Source organism: Triturus cristatus, chromosome 7, assembly GCF_964204655.1.
Source record: "Triturus cristatus chromosome 7, aTriCri1.1, whole genome shotgun sequence".
NCBI classification, from domain to species: Eukaryota; Metazoa; Chordata; class Amphibia; order Caudata; family Salamandridae; genus Triturus; species Triturus cristatus.
In genome coordinates this window covers 1,615,610,483-1,615,627,499 of record NC_140590.1, presented here as the reverse complement: position 1 = coordinate 1,615,627,499, position 17,017 = coordinate 1,615,610,483, and the positions used below count along the sequence as shown (strand labels likewise).

General features: G+C 45.7%; 1 protein-coding gene across 8 annotated transcripts in view; it reads right to left on the bottom strand.

Moving 5' to 3' along the window:
• Positions 1–533: 533 nt before the first annotated feature.
• BCL2L1 (BCL2 like 1) overlaps positions 534–17,017 on the bottom strand; it is a 60,432-nt gene continuing 43,948 nt past the window's right edge. For all 8 annotated transcript variants that reach the window (XM_085619525.1, XM_085619523.1, XM_085619524.1 and 5 more), the window contains exon 3: positions 534–1,672. In XM_085619525.1, the coding sequence (XP_085475651.1) occupies positions 1,535–1,672 (138 nt within the window). In that variant the 3' untranslated portion in view covers positions 534–1,534. The remainder of the gene's footprint in view (positions 1,673–17,017) is intronic.

Below are 17,017 nucleotides of genomic sequence, written 5' to 3'. Positions count from 1 at the left end.
CAAAAATGCATTCGAGCGGCAGGTGAAAATGATACTTAATGTGATAGGCAAAAATATATCCAGTCTATGCAGCGAAGAAAAGGAACTGAAGTGTGAAAAACCGAAAGTTGTGTTGGGTGGGGGAGGGTTCTGGTCTCACTACAGGTAGGACGTGCATGCTAGACTTGTACTGGTGTTTCTGTCCCAGCACAATTGCAATTTGATTCTCCATACTGATAGTAATGGGAATCCTCGCATTCACAAGGGAGGGATTTTGAGGATCGCACTACAGCCCAAAACAACTAAACAAAAGCACTTATGTAGCATATTATATGGGTAACATCCACTCAATGAAGTAATCAACACAAGTTATGGGGTCCACCGCTAAGTAGAGTTATCCTTCAGCTCATAATGTACATAGCAGCTAAATACAACCTGGAATAAGACTAATTCTGCGAATTCAGCAACAACCATCATGAGTGGGCACAAACAATGCAATTTAAGGACAGCAACAGAATTCGAACCATGAAAGGACACAAAAATCCACAAGGAAACATATGAGAGTTTTTTTATTGGTGGATTGGACGGTTACCTTCACAAAAACTTCTACAAATGTGCCCAAAACAAAAGGCCGGAACGTGCAGGAGGTGGAAGAAGAACCAGCGTCTTTCACTCCCTTGAGGTCATGAATTATGACCCTCCTAAGACTATAAAGTAGAAACTGCTGCCACCTCCCACCCGACCCCACTGGGTTGTAGGAACTGGGTGAATGCCTCCTTCCACCTCACCTTGAAGCATTAGGGCAGAAGCCTACAGGCCTTTAAAGAACTCAGGAGATGCTCCCACCGACAGGTGCCTCAAAGTTAAACAGGGGCAACTCAGTCTCCACGTCTACAAAGCGTGATATGGTGATAAACCTCAAAGTCTTACAGTGGCATTTGCCGGTCTGCAAACCTCTTGGTTTCGCTATAGGCCAATAATCCTCTACATAGCAGCAGAGAAGTCTCTTCTTCCCTTTTACAAAGTGTGTGCAAGTTGTCCACTCCATAAGCTACACATATAAAGGAGTGACAGCAAACACCAAACAGGGAGTACAAGATACTCGGTGGGGAAGAAATATTGGCTGTGTTCGAAAGCACTCAGGCTGAAACTATGCCATGTCTCATTGGGCCAATTGCTCTAAAAGCAGGACATGGCAGAGAGCTCACTCACCTGCGTCCCCTGAGTTGACGAATTCAGAGCAGCAATCTTTACTTCGAAAAGAAAAAAAAAAAAAAACACTATCCCTATAAAAGGACGAATCACCTTTCCAACTCTTTACAGCACATCACACATAATGTAGGAGAATATCTTAAAGATATAAAACAAGCATCTCAAATAGGTTAAAGGCTAACATTTATTTTCCATATGTTTGGTTAAACTCTCCCAGCTGTGGATCTGCTGCAGACTAGAAGGTGTTCACGTGTGTGCTGGACCAAGGCGCCAGAGCTGGTCCATCCCATGTGCTGGATCAAGAGTACGTATGCCCATCATCAGTGACAGAAGCTGGCCCACTCTATCTGCGACTCAGGTAGGAGCCCAGCAGGAGGGCTCCGGCTACAACGAACCCAGTACTCAGCCACTTTCCAAATCTTTCCTGGCTCCTCCGGGCATCTGCTGCTGCATCGTTGCCGTACATTTTTGCAAAAGTGTCCTGCAAAGAGAAAAGCAAGGAGGTGAGAACACAGGTCACCCATGACTTTAGCAAACACAAGGAGTACACAGTACAGGTGGGGATGGACGGCGATAGAAGACAAATGCTCCATAAAGCAGTGACAAACAGCCTCGGAGTCCCCAACCTTCATTGTAAATTGGTAAAATAGTAAAAAGCTACAAATGATTATTCAATAAAATACATTAAAATGTTACAATTACATGCGTACCTTAAGTTATTTGACCCTGTAGAGGCATCATGAAGTCGACCCCTCCCCCTCCCATTTCATGTCCCTCTCTCCAAGGTACACTCCAGGCTTCAACAACCAGGCAACCTTTATATGAGGTGCTCTCATTTTTATTGGGCTGTTACCCACATTGCTTTAGCAACCAATGTGTGTTTGACTGTATCATGACTCAGCTACCCTAGTTTTAAATAAAAACGTATTTAGGGCTTACAGATGATCGATCTGGCCACAGCAGTTGACTGAACATTAGTCTTCTGCTAACTCCACTGGAGACCTGGCAAAGGGTTTGAGAAATTCAGCTTTAGGCCGAACGTCAACCGGCCACATTCTGCAAAGTTCACTAGTGATGTGTCACCAGCTATGTGTGGTGGAACACAGTGTTCTGCTATGTTTAGAGTGGGACCTGAGCAGACCTTGGGAGGAATGATAATGTTCCTTGGTGTGCTCACTTGATATGGGCATCAAGAGCCTTGTGTATCACATGAAGCCAATGGTGGATGGGATCAGAAATGTGCAGCATCAAAACCTTAGTCAACAGCAGGACGCTGGTACACATTGAAAGAATATTCAAAGACACTTCGTCCCCTCAAACAATCCCTCCTGCGGACAAAAAGTGTAAACGGAGTCCAAGAGGGCTTGACACTCTCATAGTTCATTTTACACACCACTGACTGCAACAAAAATTTGGAATTTAATGCAAATAAGCTGCAGTATGCCTATTTCACGTACAAGAGCCACAAAACAAGCAGAAGATATTAAACAGTGAAGAGTCGATGCTTTTGGGGCACAAATCAAAACGTGCAAAATGGGCCAAGTCACCCTTCCTCTCTTCATGCCATGAAAGGGCACTATGTACACTAAGCCTAATCCTTTTATTGTCAAAGGTTTGTAAATACCCAACTACTTCAGAAGTATGGTCTAGACTCTAGAGCAACCTAAAAACCTCCTGAAACACCCTTGAGATCACTGCAGCACACAGGCTGGTAAGCAAAGCCCTCTAGGGGGAATACCAAAATCAAATTGAAGCGAGCAAGGCGCACCTATATGCAACCATAAAAATAATGAGCTTCAGTAAGGTCTAGATTACTCCAGTGTAAACAGATGTCAGCTAACCATTTTATCTACCAGCAACATCTAGTGATGTTCGTTATCAGCACGTGTAGCACACATGTCACTAGCAAGAAGAACAAATTGCTTTTTTTTTTTGGTGAAGGACTTTCTGGGATTTTCTATCCAACCACATATTTCACACCCTTAGAATGCTCCCAATCGCCAGACTGGATTCAGATGAATTTATTTGCAACGTTCCTGCGCCCCAGTAGGTGGCGCCCTGTGGCGCCGCAGTGACTGCACTGCCCCAGAACTGACAGTGCTGAGGGTATATGAGCCCAAACCCTGGGCTCTCACACCAGTTTCTTCCATCTTTCTCTTTCTGCACCCTCAGACACAGAGCATCTCACAAATTGATGCTGACAATGTGGAAATTCATAACTTGGAACCTTATTATGATGTTCAGTGTCCACTCCACAGAACGGGGAGGCAGGACGGCAGTGAGGAATCTGCTGTTGGATAAAATATTCACCAGAAAGAGCATTGCCAAAGATAAATAACTTGTTCTTCTAATGGATACTTGTAACCGCAGATTATTAACCTGTAGAAATTGATACCGCAGCATTACTTTCCAAAAATGCGAGGGTCTGTATAATAAGTGGGCTCAGACCAAAAAGTCTGCAGGACGGAGTGGGCTTAGTGACCATTCCACCAGACCGAACTGTCAAAGCAGCAGTGCTTTGTGAAAAGCAGATGGCCAATACCTGTACTCCTCGTCCCACTGCAGTCGTGGTGGCCTTTGCTCAGGTACAATGAGTCCGCAGACTTGTAAGAGGCTATTTGTTGGCCAGAGTTTAACAGATTTTTGATGCATAAGTCTGTCCACCTTCGGACGGTCTGCTTATGCACCGCCTTTCATTTCTTCACGCCAGAAAACCCTACACAGAGCTGATAGTCTACACGATGGTCCTTGAGGCAGAGAGTTTAGAAGCTCAGCACCCTTTCATGGTCGAGCCGATGGAGCATCTTCTCCTATGATGCTGTGCTGTTGAGGGGCGAGGCACAGTGACTGATTTGCCGATGTTAAAATGAGTCACACCTTTTTGTAAGAAGGCCTGCAGAGTCCTTAGCACCTCTTTGTCTGGGAAAAAGACGGGGTTAAGAGGTTACACTGAAAGCAAACGGCATGAATGAACTGCAGGTGCTGACATGATAGCAATAAGCAAGATTGTATGGACCTTCGGTAGTAACAAGCAACTGTGCAGTGGCTCAAAGGGTGTGCACATGAGAAAAGTCTGAACTAAATTTGAAATTGCAGCACGGAACATAGGGAAACATGCAAGTCAAATATTTTATTAAACTCATCACATCCGGCGATTGGAATAGAGAGGATTGGCCAGGTAAACAAAAAAAGGCAAATAACCTTTTACTGTGTGTACCACAAGTCCTAGCTGGGATAACAAAACATCTGAAAGTTTGGCATGCAAAGGGCTGGGCGAATCAGGCTTGCCCATAGACAACAGATTTCTCCCAGCACCCTGTGTAGATGGGCACCACGGAAGGGTGTCTGGCCGCAAGGATGACACTAACCAACTAGGTCACCTAGTCAAAAGTATTTAATTGCCGCTGCTCAATCTTCACACATGAAGATGTAGGTTGTGGAGAATGGGGAGCAGAGGTTTGCCCTGCTGCTGAGATAGCACTTTCTCCTCAAATGGTAGTACAGAAGACTCAAGTCCAATCACAATCAGAATGCATCTGCTAATGACTTTCCTGGAGGAAACTTCAGTGCTCCGTGAAGTTGACACTGCATGTTCTCAGCAGAGGCAAACCGATCTAACTAGGACATACCCCAATGGTCAAAGATGCCCTTGCTACCTCTGGATGTAGATGCCACTCGTGAACTGCCAGCCAACGCCTGCTCAGCTTGTCTGTTCTGGCATTCACCAACCTTCCTAGGTGGATGGCTATCAGAACGATGTACTGCTGGTCCATCCACTTCTATACGCATATGGCCTCCTGGCACTCGAAGAAGACCGCATTCCACTCTCCTTGATACAGCACCACATAGCTGTCGCGCCCTCTCCGTGGACCTGCCCCTACCTCGCCTTGATGGATGACAGGAAAGCTATCAGGCCAAGTGAATCACCTGAAGCTTCAAAAAGGTTAAGGTGGAACTGGCTCTCGGAGACCCAAAGACCTGATTTCCAACACCTGCAGGTGACCTCCCAACCCCAGCAGTGTTGTGCCTGTCACAACTAATAGGTCTGGGCGGGTGGTGGGGGAAAAAGTCTACTGCAGGTCAGGCTGGCATTTGTCGGCCACCACTGCAGAGCCTGAGCAGTCTCCTACAAGTTATGGATGATGTTGGAGTGTGTTGTGTGGCTCATAGTAACCGGAGGTTTCACTGCAGGGTCCGCATGTCATCAGGCGTTCGAGTCGAAGAGGATGCATAAGGCCTGGAGTTTAGAAAACCTCATAGCCGTCCTCAACTATACCGCGGATTGAGCCTGAAACATCAGAAACATATTCGGATTCTCCCCAACTCATTGCAGCAATGGAAAGGCCTTGATCGCCACCATGTCCAAGACAGGCTCAATGAAGGGAATCCCCTCAGTGGGGCATTGATGGGACTTCTACTCCTTATAAAGGCAGCAATCCAGCATAGGACTGAAGTCCAAGCCTTTCTTTGCATTTATTTGTATTCATACAAGGGGACATTCAAGTTTTGAATGCGTTGCTAAACTTCTAGATGTCTGATTGGGTATGAAAATCGTAAAGCAGGGTGTTAAGAAGTAAAAAAAAAAAAGCATTGACAAAGGCAATAGGTCTGACCTATGTGAGAGCTACTGGCTTCGTCAATGTCTTTTAGCCATGTCATACAGCAGGATGACTGTGCTGCACGGTTAAAAGTAAAGTTAACAAAAAATGCTATAATGTCATAACACTATTATTTTCTACTTCACCGCTAACCACACTACACAAACATGGGTAAATTACATTAGTTTCGATGATTTAGAGAGAAAATGCAAAGCTGCTTTCAGTAACTGAATTGAACTGGGGCTGCACTCAAGCATTCAAAACATCTCAAGGGTCACAAGCCAACTTAGAGGTGTGAGTCCAGTGAGGTTAGCTTAGCATCCTGGTACTTCTAGTACTGCCTTTAACCCCTTCGGCGCTCATGACGGAACGGTTCCGTCATGAGCGTCGGTTGAGCTGTGCTCATGACGGAACCGTTCCGTCATGACCACGCCCGCGCAAGCAGCGCTCAGCACAGCGGGGGAATCCGCCCCGCATGGAAGGGGTTAATAACAGAACTGCAGAAACACAAGTCGCAAAATGCGATGGAAAAGGTAAACAGAACTAAATAAGCTATTTATATTACACAAGGCACGACTTGTAATCTCTGAATAATGGCGGTTGAATTATAAACTGGTGCCCAATGTATTTGCCTAGTTTCACAGCACCTTTTGAAATCCCAAGTGGACTCCCATGTTTTGCCCATTTATTTTTACTGAATAGCCGCCAAATGCCCACATAACGAGAATGCTGTGCAAATTAAATCACTACTGCGCTGGGCCTATGCTGGCTGGCTCGAGTCGTTTAACAATAATTCAATAAACTTTACACATGCAGATGTAGAGGAGTCTTACACCGTTACAGACATGCCATTTTATTTTTTAAACATATTTGTTTACTGAGCACCAATATAAAGGAGGCAAAAAAAAGGGATGGGAGGAAGGAGAAAGAAGATATAGTACCTCAATCATTCATGCCCATTGGCGTGATTTTTGCACGCCTTTCGTGAGTCAAGTTGATCATGTTTCTCACGTGTTACCATGTCCAAAGCAAATTATATGGGAGGCACGTGATAACGCGTCACCCATTTCTGAAAACCGGTGACATTAGCCGATTATAGTACCATGGTATCTGAATATGGGAGAGTCTGCTTCTGATAAGCACAGATTAGGGTTTTCAGTGTTGCCTTTATATAAAGGCTCATGCGCTTTCTGTCTGTTTTTGAGTGTGTCTGGAAGGATGTCAAATGTAACTAGTACTAATGTAAAGCGCTCCACTGCCTTCGGATTGGGTCGAGTTTACGGAGAGGGCAAAAAACAGAACCATCATTCGGAAGCAGTGGACTGGCACTGATTAAGTTGAATTCATCTGTACTTGGTCCCTGCTCCACAGAAAGGAACAGAAATGAAGTTTGGCCAGCACTGGCCAATTAAGGTGGCTGCAAAGTAGAAGGACCCTGCAGCCAACAAATAGTAAGCAATGGGAGGGCTCGAAGCCCTTTTTGTAAACAACAGTGTCTCTCTCGCAAGTGAGACTCATGCGCTAGTGCATGCTCTCACAAGCTCGAACCAAAAAGGGACCATTGTAGGTTCTTCATCTAATCAACGTCTTTCTGTGATTTTGTAGAATTGTAGGCGTAACATTGAAGATCTAGGCACAGTTGATAGATATGAACTTTTTTCCATTAACAAGCGTGGTCGATTTTGAGGTATTCCCTTTTGAAAGATGCATAAAGTCTTGTGTTGTGGTTTTATTTATTCTAGAATCGGTAACCAGTGAAACTTTAGTAAAACAAAACAAATAGGATATCTTTTCTTTAGCTTCAGCAGGGGTCATACTGGAGTGTTCTAGATTAACTGAAGTCTCTGAATGGATAATTTGTTATGACCAGGTTAGGCGGCATTACGTTTGTCAAAATAGGCCTATAACAATGCATTAATTGAGGTGAATTTGTGAGGAAATTAGCAATAGATTTATTGTCTCCTAGATTTGCAGCCTATTACTACTGCTCCTTTAGTTTGCCTTAATATTCCGGTCCAATGTCAGCTATGAAATTCAGAGACAATCCAAAATCTGAACCACACTACAAGTTCTCGCAGAATACCACAAAATGACCGTGACATTTTCTCCAACCAATCATAAATTTTATTGGGGATCACTTAATCATTGATATGTCACATCCTTATTCAATCACTGCCTGGCAGGCATCATTTTTGTTCGAGTCTTTCCATTTTGAACAATAATTGTGAATCATCCAAAAACAAAACTCAGACAGATTACTTCACCGTCTAACAGGCACATCTTACTATTATATAGTAATGGGGAAAGAGTCGAACCATTTGGGACACCACAGGTTAGAAAGGGATGCACAAATTGCCTGGTGTTGAGATAGATAGATACTGGCACTGATCTGCTACAAAGTATGGAATCCAGGCCAAAGTGGAGTCCCAGATCCAGAATTTGCACATCATGCTGAGAATCGGATCTTCTACATTATCAAAGGCTATGGACAGGTCTAAAATGGACCAAGCCTGCTGTTGTCACCCCTTATCGGTTCGCAACCATAGATCATCAAGAACCAACATCACAGCTTTGTTCTCATACCTCATCTAAAGCCCACTTGAAATGGATTAAGCCAGTTATTTGTTTCAGAGCATTTCAGTTGTTTTGCTACAACTTTCTCCAACCCTTTTATTAGCTGGCATCTGTAGGTCCAGGCTAGCTTAATCAAATATGTGATCACTATTGTCTCTTTCAGAGAATCTATGACACTGCCTCTAAATAAGAAGGAATTCATTAGGTTTTAAATTCCTTCACTATTCACTGGTCCAAGATTTTTCTCAATTTTAGCAGGACATGGATGTAGCAACTAGCTAGTTGGAAAACGTTTATTTAAAAGTAGTTCGATTTGAGCCTGGTCTCTAGTTCAAAAAGATGCTTTCAGGGACTGAGGCTCGTGATTGGAGGTTGGGAACAGTCCAGTGTACCAAACTTCAAGATTTATCCTAATAACCTCAGTTTTCTCCTGCAAACAGCTAGTTCCTCAAATATGTCAGCCCTTAGGCACAATCACCTAAACAGATTTTTTTATTGTTTGATGCAGTAATAATAAATAGGGTAACCCTCTATCCCTCATAACCTCCTCAAAACCGGGGCAGTTTATACAGTAACACAAATTCTGTTTCTATCAGACTTGTTCATAATACGTTTAAATTAGTATGAGAGCCTTAACACAGTGGGCATTAAACCAAATAACGGACTCTCAGTCCAGCAAATAATAATACATTAAAATAGTCATAATATATTTAAGTTAACCAGCAATATATATGGTGCATCTAAACCAGAAGTGAGAGGCACAGTGCACTTGAGTTTTTACCAATCATGTGCATCATTCTGTATTAGGTTACTGACTCACAGAAAATCACCTCCATTACAAAATGTAGCACAGTCTCAGAAGATCTCTTTGCTTATAAATAGATCATCAGTCTTTTGAAGTTTTAGGAGATGCACTCAAATGCCAAAGCGGCCACAACATTAACGCGACTAGAAATGGGTCATGAGCCTGCAATAGTTCTCAATCATGATCTGCAATTTCAGAACGGCTGTCACTCCACACACCAAAGGCTGCCTATTGAAACTGCAATTCATCAAGCATACAAGGGCACACAATGTCTACACTAAGGTGGGGAGGGGTCTTGCAGAGAATTGTTAAAAGGGCATGCATAACAAAACTTGGTGAGAGACTGGGGGAGCTATCTAGGGAGGTCAGAAGAAGAAAAGTAAGCATTCGCTAAACGATTTGCTTTTTATTTGCCAATACTTGTTTATTGAGGATACTGACTTTGCCAATGGTTGTAGAATGGCAGTGCAAGCACTGGTAAAGCAAAAAGAAGCAGGCAGCCATCTTGGAATGGTACTGTATTTCCTTCTGTAATTGTGGTCACGTTCAGTCTGAAAGCAATGTAGTGGCCATCTTGGAAAGACCAAAGAGATGTGCAAAGGTGGGGAGACCGGAACCCTTTGCCTCGCCTGGCCACATTAGAGCGCAGGATGAAAATTGGCTAAAAGTCGCTTTTAAAAGGGCCTCCTAACGAAGGACAGGGAGGAGTGTGAATTACGGAACCTGCAAACAGCAAGTCCCTTTTGGTACAAACCACTCTGGGCATGGAACCTTACATGGCTACGGTGCGAAGTGGAAGGGACAGGGTTATTACCAGGTTTGGCTGGGACTGATTAGGTGTCAACTTACAGTCCCATTGGGCCAGTTTATTCCAAAGGAAATCCTGGTCTGCCCTTGTGATGAGCTCTCCCTGCAAACTCTAGCTCATTTCACCTTTTTTTTGCATGTTTTATAATAGCTACGCCAGGATGTTCCTTATCCCACCGTTGAGGGGTACTCCTCACTAGTGTCATATCCCGGCCCTCTTGTATTTATAGCCCATCCCGAACCGCAAGGTCTGTTTTGGCGTGGCCACCTTTTCAAAACATGCTTCACAGTTTAGGCAATCCCTATTATCAGTGATTTAAATGGAAAAACAGAAGTGCAGGTACCCTGTCCCAGAGTACCTGCTTGCTTCTAAGAAGTGCCAGTACTCGCCAACTTAAAGTATGACGTCACTCTTGAGAAGTGCAGGTACTCCCCCTCTCAAAATTTAAAAGTGCTGGTACTCAGTACTGGCCCATTTAAAGCACTGCCTATTGTTTTAATTGACTGTTTTATGTGTTCTTGTTTTTTGGCCCGCTTTTAGCCTTTTCTTGACACTGTGTTTTTATCTTTCTTCAGCATTTTATATTCATGGCTGTTCTTTTTTGTGTGTGTTGCTGAATTACTGGGCCTTACTGTAGTTGCATTGTGCCGTATGTTGCTTTTTTATTGATTCATTTCTTCTATTTTACGGTGTTACCATGCTTTCATGGTTTATTCCAAGATCTGAAATAAAGCTGATGAATTGAAAGGCCATTCCCAGATGGCTGTCAATTTGAGTCTAGATGCAACATGGCAGCCTTTTACATGTGTACAAAAGAACTTTCGAAGAGAGAGAAAGAGAGCGAGATATAGAGCACTTAGAACACTGCTGCTGTGTCAGTGAGGTAAGAGGAGCAATGATACTGAGGATGTGCGTTGGATGGGGTTGGGGGGGGGGCATCGAATAAGAGAAGACAAAGCAAGAGAGAAAGTGGTCCAGGACATGCACTCCCATCGAGGACTAAAGCTCAAATGCCAAAGAATATTTAAAAAAGAAATATAGTTCCTGGCGTTAGCAGTGGAAGACCTCACTCAACCGATCAAAAACCAGGGGGAAACCTAAACGCTCCAGGGGTGTGAAACACAAGTAATGGCTTGAAAGCCATTGAATCAGAGCGCAGGGAATTGAAACATTCAAGAAACCCATCCAATCACGAACAAGGAGCAAATCAAAAGCCCGCTCCAATTATAGGTTTGTTTGAGTATTGATTATAATGCTGGGTAAGATGATCACAAAAACTGTCCAATCTACTCCCAGTTTCTGGCTGCAACATAGGTAGGTGATCACAAGCTGCTTGACAGGTTCTACTGCTTACCCTGCATACAGAAACAAAGTGAGCAAGGTCTGCTAAACAATACACAGGCGCAGAGGCTCTGACTCGAGTCTGACCCCTGTATAATCTTAAAATCCTGGCTACCATGACAGGCAAGGCAAGGAGAATGCCAGCTTAGCTGCAGACACACAGCAGTCAAGGAGTGGTGCTCTGTGATGAATGGACGAGGCTCCTGCAACCCAGCCCATCACACACACAGATACCACAAGGCACTGCAACACTCAGGCTGTCTACAGTAAGGCTGGAGAAACAATGCAATCAATAGGAGAGGGGTACACACACACAAACGAAATACATTAAATAAAAAAAGACAGCAGAAACCAGCTAAGCAGCGTTAAACAGCAGCCACTCAAAGAAATGCCTTCATCCATACCTCACTGAAGGCTACACTGTCACCCAACCGGAGATACACGAGACCAGCAACATATCACCAAAGAAAGACTCAGTCTGTGATGGAAAGCCCTGAGCGGCAATGTGGGACACCTTTAGCTAGCAGACAGCGGTTCGAGGCGCGCATAGAGGCAGCGCTATAAAAATGTTAAACAGTGTAAGTCACCCAGAGACAATTTCTCAGTCTTAACACACTTTCCCTTCACTGCTGTGCGGCTTAGAATCCATGTGCTGAGAGAGCTCGAACGCCAAGAATGGTTGTATTTGGCTCTGCACATGGCACATTATTTCATCAAAATTACGAACAATTTAGGACACTTTCCTAAATATCAGTCACTACCAAAACTAAGCAAGGATTGACAATGGCAATAGTTCTGGCCTTGGCCGGTAGAATTTTGGCTTTGTTAATTGTTCCATTGTCATGATTTTAGCAAGACTTTTTTGTTGGGGAAACACTGACTAAAAGTGAAAATATTTTTTGGTCTCAAAAAAGATACACTGACATTCTTTGTGAATGGATAATGTCCCTTGTGAAAGGGAAGGATGCCATCACTCATAGCGAAGTTAGCCAATGGTTAAAGTGCGCTGACCCACTGTCCCATGCTGTAGTAAAAATGTGAACGACAATTACAGACCAATGGAAGAAGAGGGCTGGCCAAAATCACCACTATGTGGGTATATTACATATAATTTTAGTAAAATCAAAAGGTCTGGCTACCGGAAGACCTAAAAATGCAGGGGAGCAGAGATATATAAACCTACAGTGAGCGTCATAAAGCCACCAAGACTGGGCAGTTAGCTGCCATCCACCTATGCTCGAGCATGGCAGCATCCACAGAGCTTAAAATATAAAAAACAAAGAATACTGAAGAGACTGCATAACAAAAATAGTTATTAATTAATAATACACATTCTAAATGACTCCCACTGTCTAATGGCTCTGGGGTCAGTCTTAAAAAAAAAAAAAGAGGGTTTGGGGTGCAAAGAGGCAAGTGAGAAAGATGTAGACAAGAGACAGACAAGTGCTGCAAGCTTATGATACATATACAGCAGCGCTATGTGATCTTGAAGTTTTTTTACCCCGGGCACACACTTAGGTTGCACCGCACCACTGTGCGATACTTCAAGAGAGAGGGCAATGCATTTATTTTGAGCAGAATATAGATTCCTCGAACATCCAGAAGGCAGATTCTGAGAAGTAGGCTGTGCAGCAAGTCATGATTCTAAGAAAAGGAACTGGATGTGGTAGGCGATAAGGTCTCGCTCTTAGCATGGTGTCTATCGGGACGTGCAGGCACCATGACGCGTTGGGGTGGAGCTCACGCTTACAGAAAGGAGGGTCATGGTTAAAGATGCATGATCATGAAAGTAGAAGGACTGATCCGGGCCGTCAAGGAACCAAAGCCCTACAGGGCAGAAGGGCTGCTCTGCGCCCTTATAGAGCGAGTGAAGCAGTCAGACTCCTGGCCACTGGTTCCTGAAGCAACTGTCTTGATAGGCATGTTGTACTACAAAATCCAGCATACAATGCTCAGCTAGACGTGGGAAGCTCTGGAGATGACAGTCATAGAAGCCGTGCAGCAATGAATGCAGAGCCTCTTGCCCACAGGGTGCTTTTGACAATCAGGGAAAGACTGGAACACATCTAGTTACAATCCAGACCTTACTAACGATGACAGGGACTACTTATGTCAGAGGCAAAGAGATGCTGATGTAATGTGTCTACGGTGCTTAAACTTTGCTGAACAATACCAGGCACTTTCTGCATATGGGCTTCTGAGCTCTAGCAGGCTTCCCAACAAGTAGGAGACACTATATTGCAATCAACCAAATTATCCACAAAACTTGTCACCGAGAGGTTCTTACGTTTCGCACCGCTTAATTTAACGACTAGTGGAATAGAAGACAGCAAGTTCTAGATCAGAGAAGAACATATTTTTGTTTCATGTAGGTCTACAGTCTGATTCACCTTGCATGTTGTGACTCCTTTCACACCAATCAGCATGTCCTGCCATTGACAGTCCCAGATGCCATGTGGAATGGCCAACATTTTTGCAGCTTGGGGACTTGTTGATGCAATCAGCATGCCCTGCTCCAATCATATTTAAGCAGACATTCCTCCTGCCCCATGATTGGCCAGAATAAAGACCTGGCAACTGGCTGGCCTTGCTTGCAGTGCTTCCTTTCACATGCAGTTAGCATGTTCTGCCCCAGACAATCCTACTTCGGCAGACGTCCCTCCTGCCACCATGGTTGGTCAGCATAAAGACTTGGCTTTTTGGTTTTGTGCTGCGTCCCCATCCATCCCGATCAGCCTTTCCTGCCGACAACAGTAATATTTAAGCAGATGTCCTATAGTCCAATGGTATGGCCAGCAGAAAGACCTAGAAGGTCAAGCCCTTAGCTGACATGAGAATGCAATGCACAGTACAGACAAAAAATGAAAACTGGACTAGTTAATTCTATCCAGGAGGCAGCCACGGATGTCACCATGTGTACAGGAGCAAATATTAAAGCCACCCTTCTCAAAAGAATCCTTGTCGAGAGGCAGTGGCTGTTCTGTTCCAATCACTTTTTCTGCACATGGCCATGGTTTTGCCCCTTTCTGGTGGTCAGTAGCAGACCTATACATAAATACACACCGCCCACCTGGTTCTGAGTACTGACATACACTCGGTCCAAGCAGCTGTGAGGGCATTAACAACAAAGACTCTAAAACCCAGTCCTTGGACAGGTGTCTCACAGCTTGGAGGAGCGTCTCATACTTCGCCACATCTGTAGGCTTTACGTCATGTTATAACAATTTATTGTGCACACTACTACCCGGAGGTGTCTAGGCGCTCACGGTCTGCCATGCTGTGTCAGGCAAAGCTAATTTCTAAAGAGCCATGTCTTGAGCAGTTTCCTGAACTCAAGCAGGGATGAAGTCTTCCTAAGGGAGAGTGGAAGGGCGTTCCATTCCTTTATTGCGTTGTAGCTGCAACTCCTTCCCCCCTCAATTAGTTCTTTTGACTCTGGGGGTGGACATCAGGTAGGCATTAGCTGAACGAAGCAATCTGTTGGGAGAATACCAGCTAAAAAGGTCCCAAAGAAATTGTGGTCCTTCTCTATGCAATGCCTTGTGCGCAATGCAGAGAGCCAGCATCAATGGAGTCTCACAAATGTGTGTGGGGAAGGGGGGGGGAGGGGAATCTGTAAAATCATTACCTTTGGCTCCACCCTCTTTAGTTCTCTCTGATGTGAACAGAGTTTTATATGTATGAGTGCAGCTCAGGCTCAAGTGGGCTTAGTAACTCAAGACCATCAAAGGATGGTGTTCGCACTCGCCCAGGTCACCGCTGCACATGAGTGATTCGCCGCTGCCAGTGAATGGCGGCCCTGTACAGTCACCATGGCTGGTTGCCAGGTCTTGACGGTCCACGCCATGATCCTTTCCATTACTGGGCCGCACAAGATTAAGAGCAACAGTCACCCCAGTAATAGAGCCGAGGACTGCTTGTGACCTGCCCAGTGACAACCCATGGGGTACAAGTACAGAGCAACATCATGGGGATCACCAAACTGGGGCAGTCATTCGGACCGTCACCCACCAGCCTGCCTTCCGTATTAATCCACGCCAAGAGCTCGAGGCCATGCTCTGTCCACACAAGCGCCTCCTCTAACCTGTGGGTGTCCAGGGCATCAGTACGAGCCCACTCCCGGGTGTGAGTGCCAGCACAAACGTGTCCCAACATGTTCAAAGCTTTCGGACATCCAAGTCAAATGTTTGACATTCCTCAGCAGTGACGAATGCAGGATACACAGGGAGACACCTGAGACTCACCCAGGCACCCCTAGGATGTGTACAGAAGGAAGACTGACTGACACACAGGATGCCTCGCGCCCGTGAGAAGCATGTACACGCGCCACACGCCCGTATTCACGCACGCAATACCCTCCACGTCGAATACGTCACTCTTTTAGCTCGGGCCACACTCGCACATTTCAGAAATGCTTGCACTCCCTACCTTCCTCCACCGGTTGTACTTTTGTTTCTGTAACCATGGTTACACACTTAACACAGAGGAAGTAAAACTACTTACTGAATTAGTCAGCTCATTGCTACAAGCCAAGAGGGGCAGAACTGGGCCGGGCTGCGACCCATCCCACAGAAAGCTTTATTCCATTAGGTTTCACCAGAACTGCACCTTATTCGCACCCGTGCACTGTGAAACGGGTTTCAAGCACAGAGGACAAGCCAAGCTTGTGTTGTTCTTCCGAGACTGCCTACAGGGCAATACCAAAGAAACGCCCATAAAATACACAGCTTAGTCGAACCTTGGGACCAGAGGACATCACCAGTGCACCGCCGTCCAAAAGACCATCACCAGTGCACCGCCGTCCAAAAGACCATCACCAGTGCACCGCCGTCCAAAAGACCATCACCACTGCACCGCCGTCCAAAAGACTATCAACACTGCACCGACGTTCAAAGGTCATCACCACTGCACTACTGCTCAAAGGTCATCACCACTGCACCGCCGTCCAAAGACCATCACCACTGCACCGCCGTCCAAAGATCATCAACACTGCACCGCCGTTCAAAGATCATCAATACTGCACCGCCGTTCAAAGATCATCAACACTGCACCGCCGTTCAAAGGCCATCACCACTGCACCGGCGTCCAAAGGCCATCACCACTGTACCGGCGTCCAAAGGCCATCACCACTGCACCGGCGTCCAAAGGCCATCACCACTGCACCGGCGTCCAAAGGCCATCACCACTGCACCGGCGTCCAAAGGCCATCACCACTGCACCGGCGTCCAAAGGCCATCACCACTGCACCGGCGTCCAAAGGCCATCACCACCACACCGCCGTCCAAAGACCATCATCACTGCACTGCCTTTCAAAGACCATCACCACTGCACCGCCGTTCAAAGGCCATCACCACTGCACCGGCGTCCAAAGGCCATCACCACCGCACCGCCGTTCAAAGGCCATCACAACTGCACCGCCGTTAACTGCACCGCCGTTCAAAGGCCATCACCGCTGCGCCGCCCTTCAAAGGCCATCACCGCTGCGCCACCCTTCAAAGGCCATCACCGCTGCGCCGCCCTTCAAAGGCCATCACCGCTGCGCCGCCCTTCAAAGGCCATCACCGCTGCGCCGCCCTTCAAAGGCCATCACTGCTGCGCCGCCCTTCAAAGGCCATCGCCGCTGCGCCGCCCTTCAAAGGCCATCGCCACTGCGCCGCCCTTCAAAGGCCATCGCCACTGCACCGCCGTTCAAAGGCCATC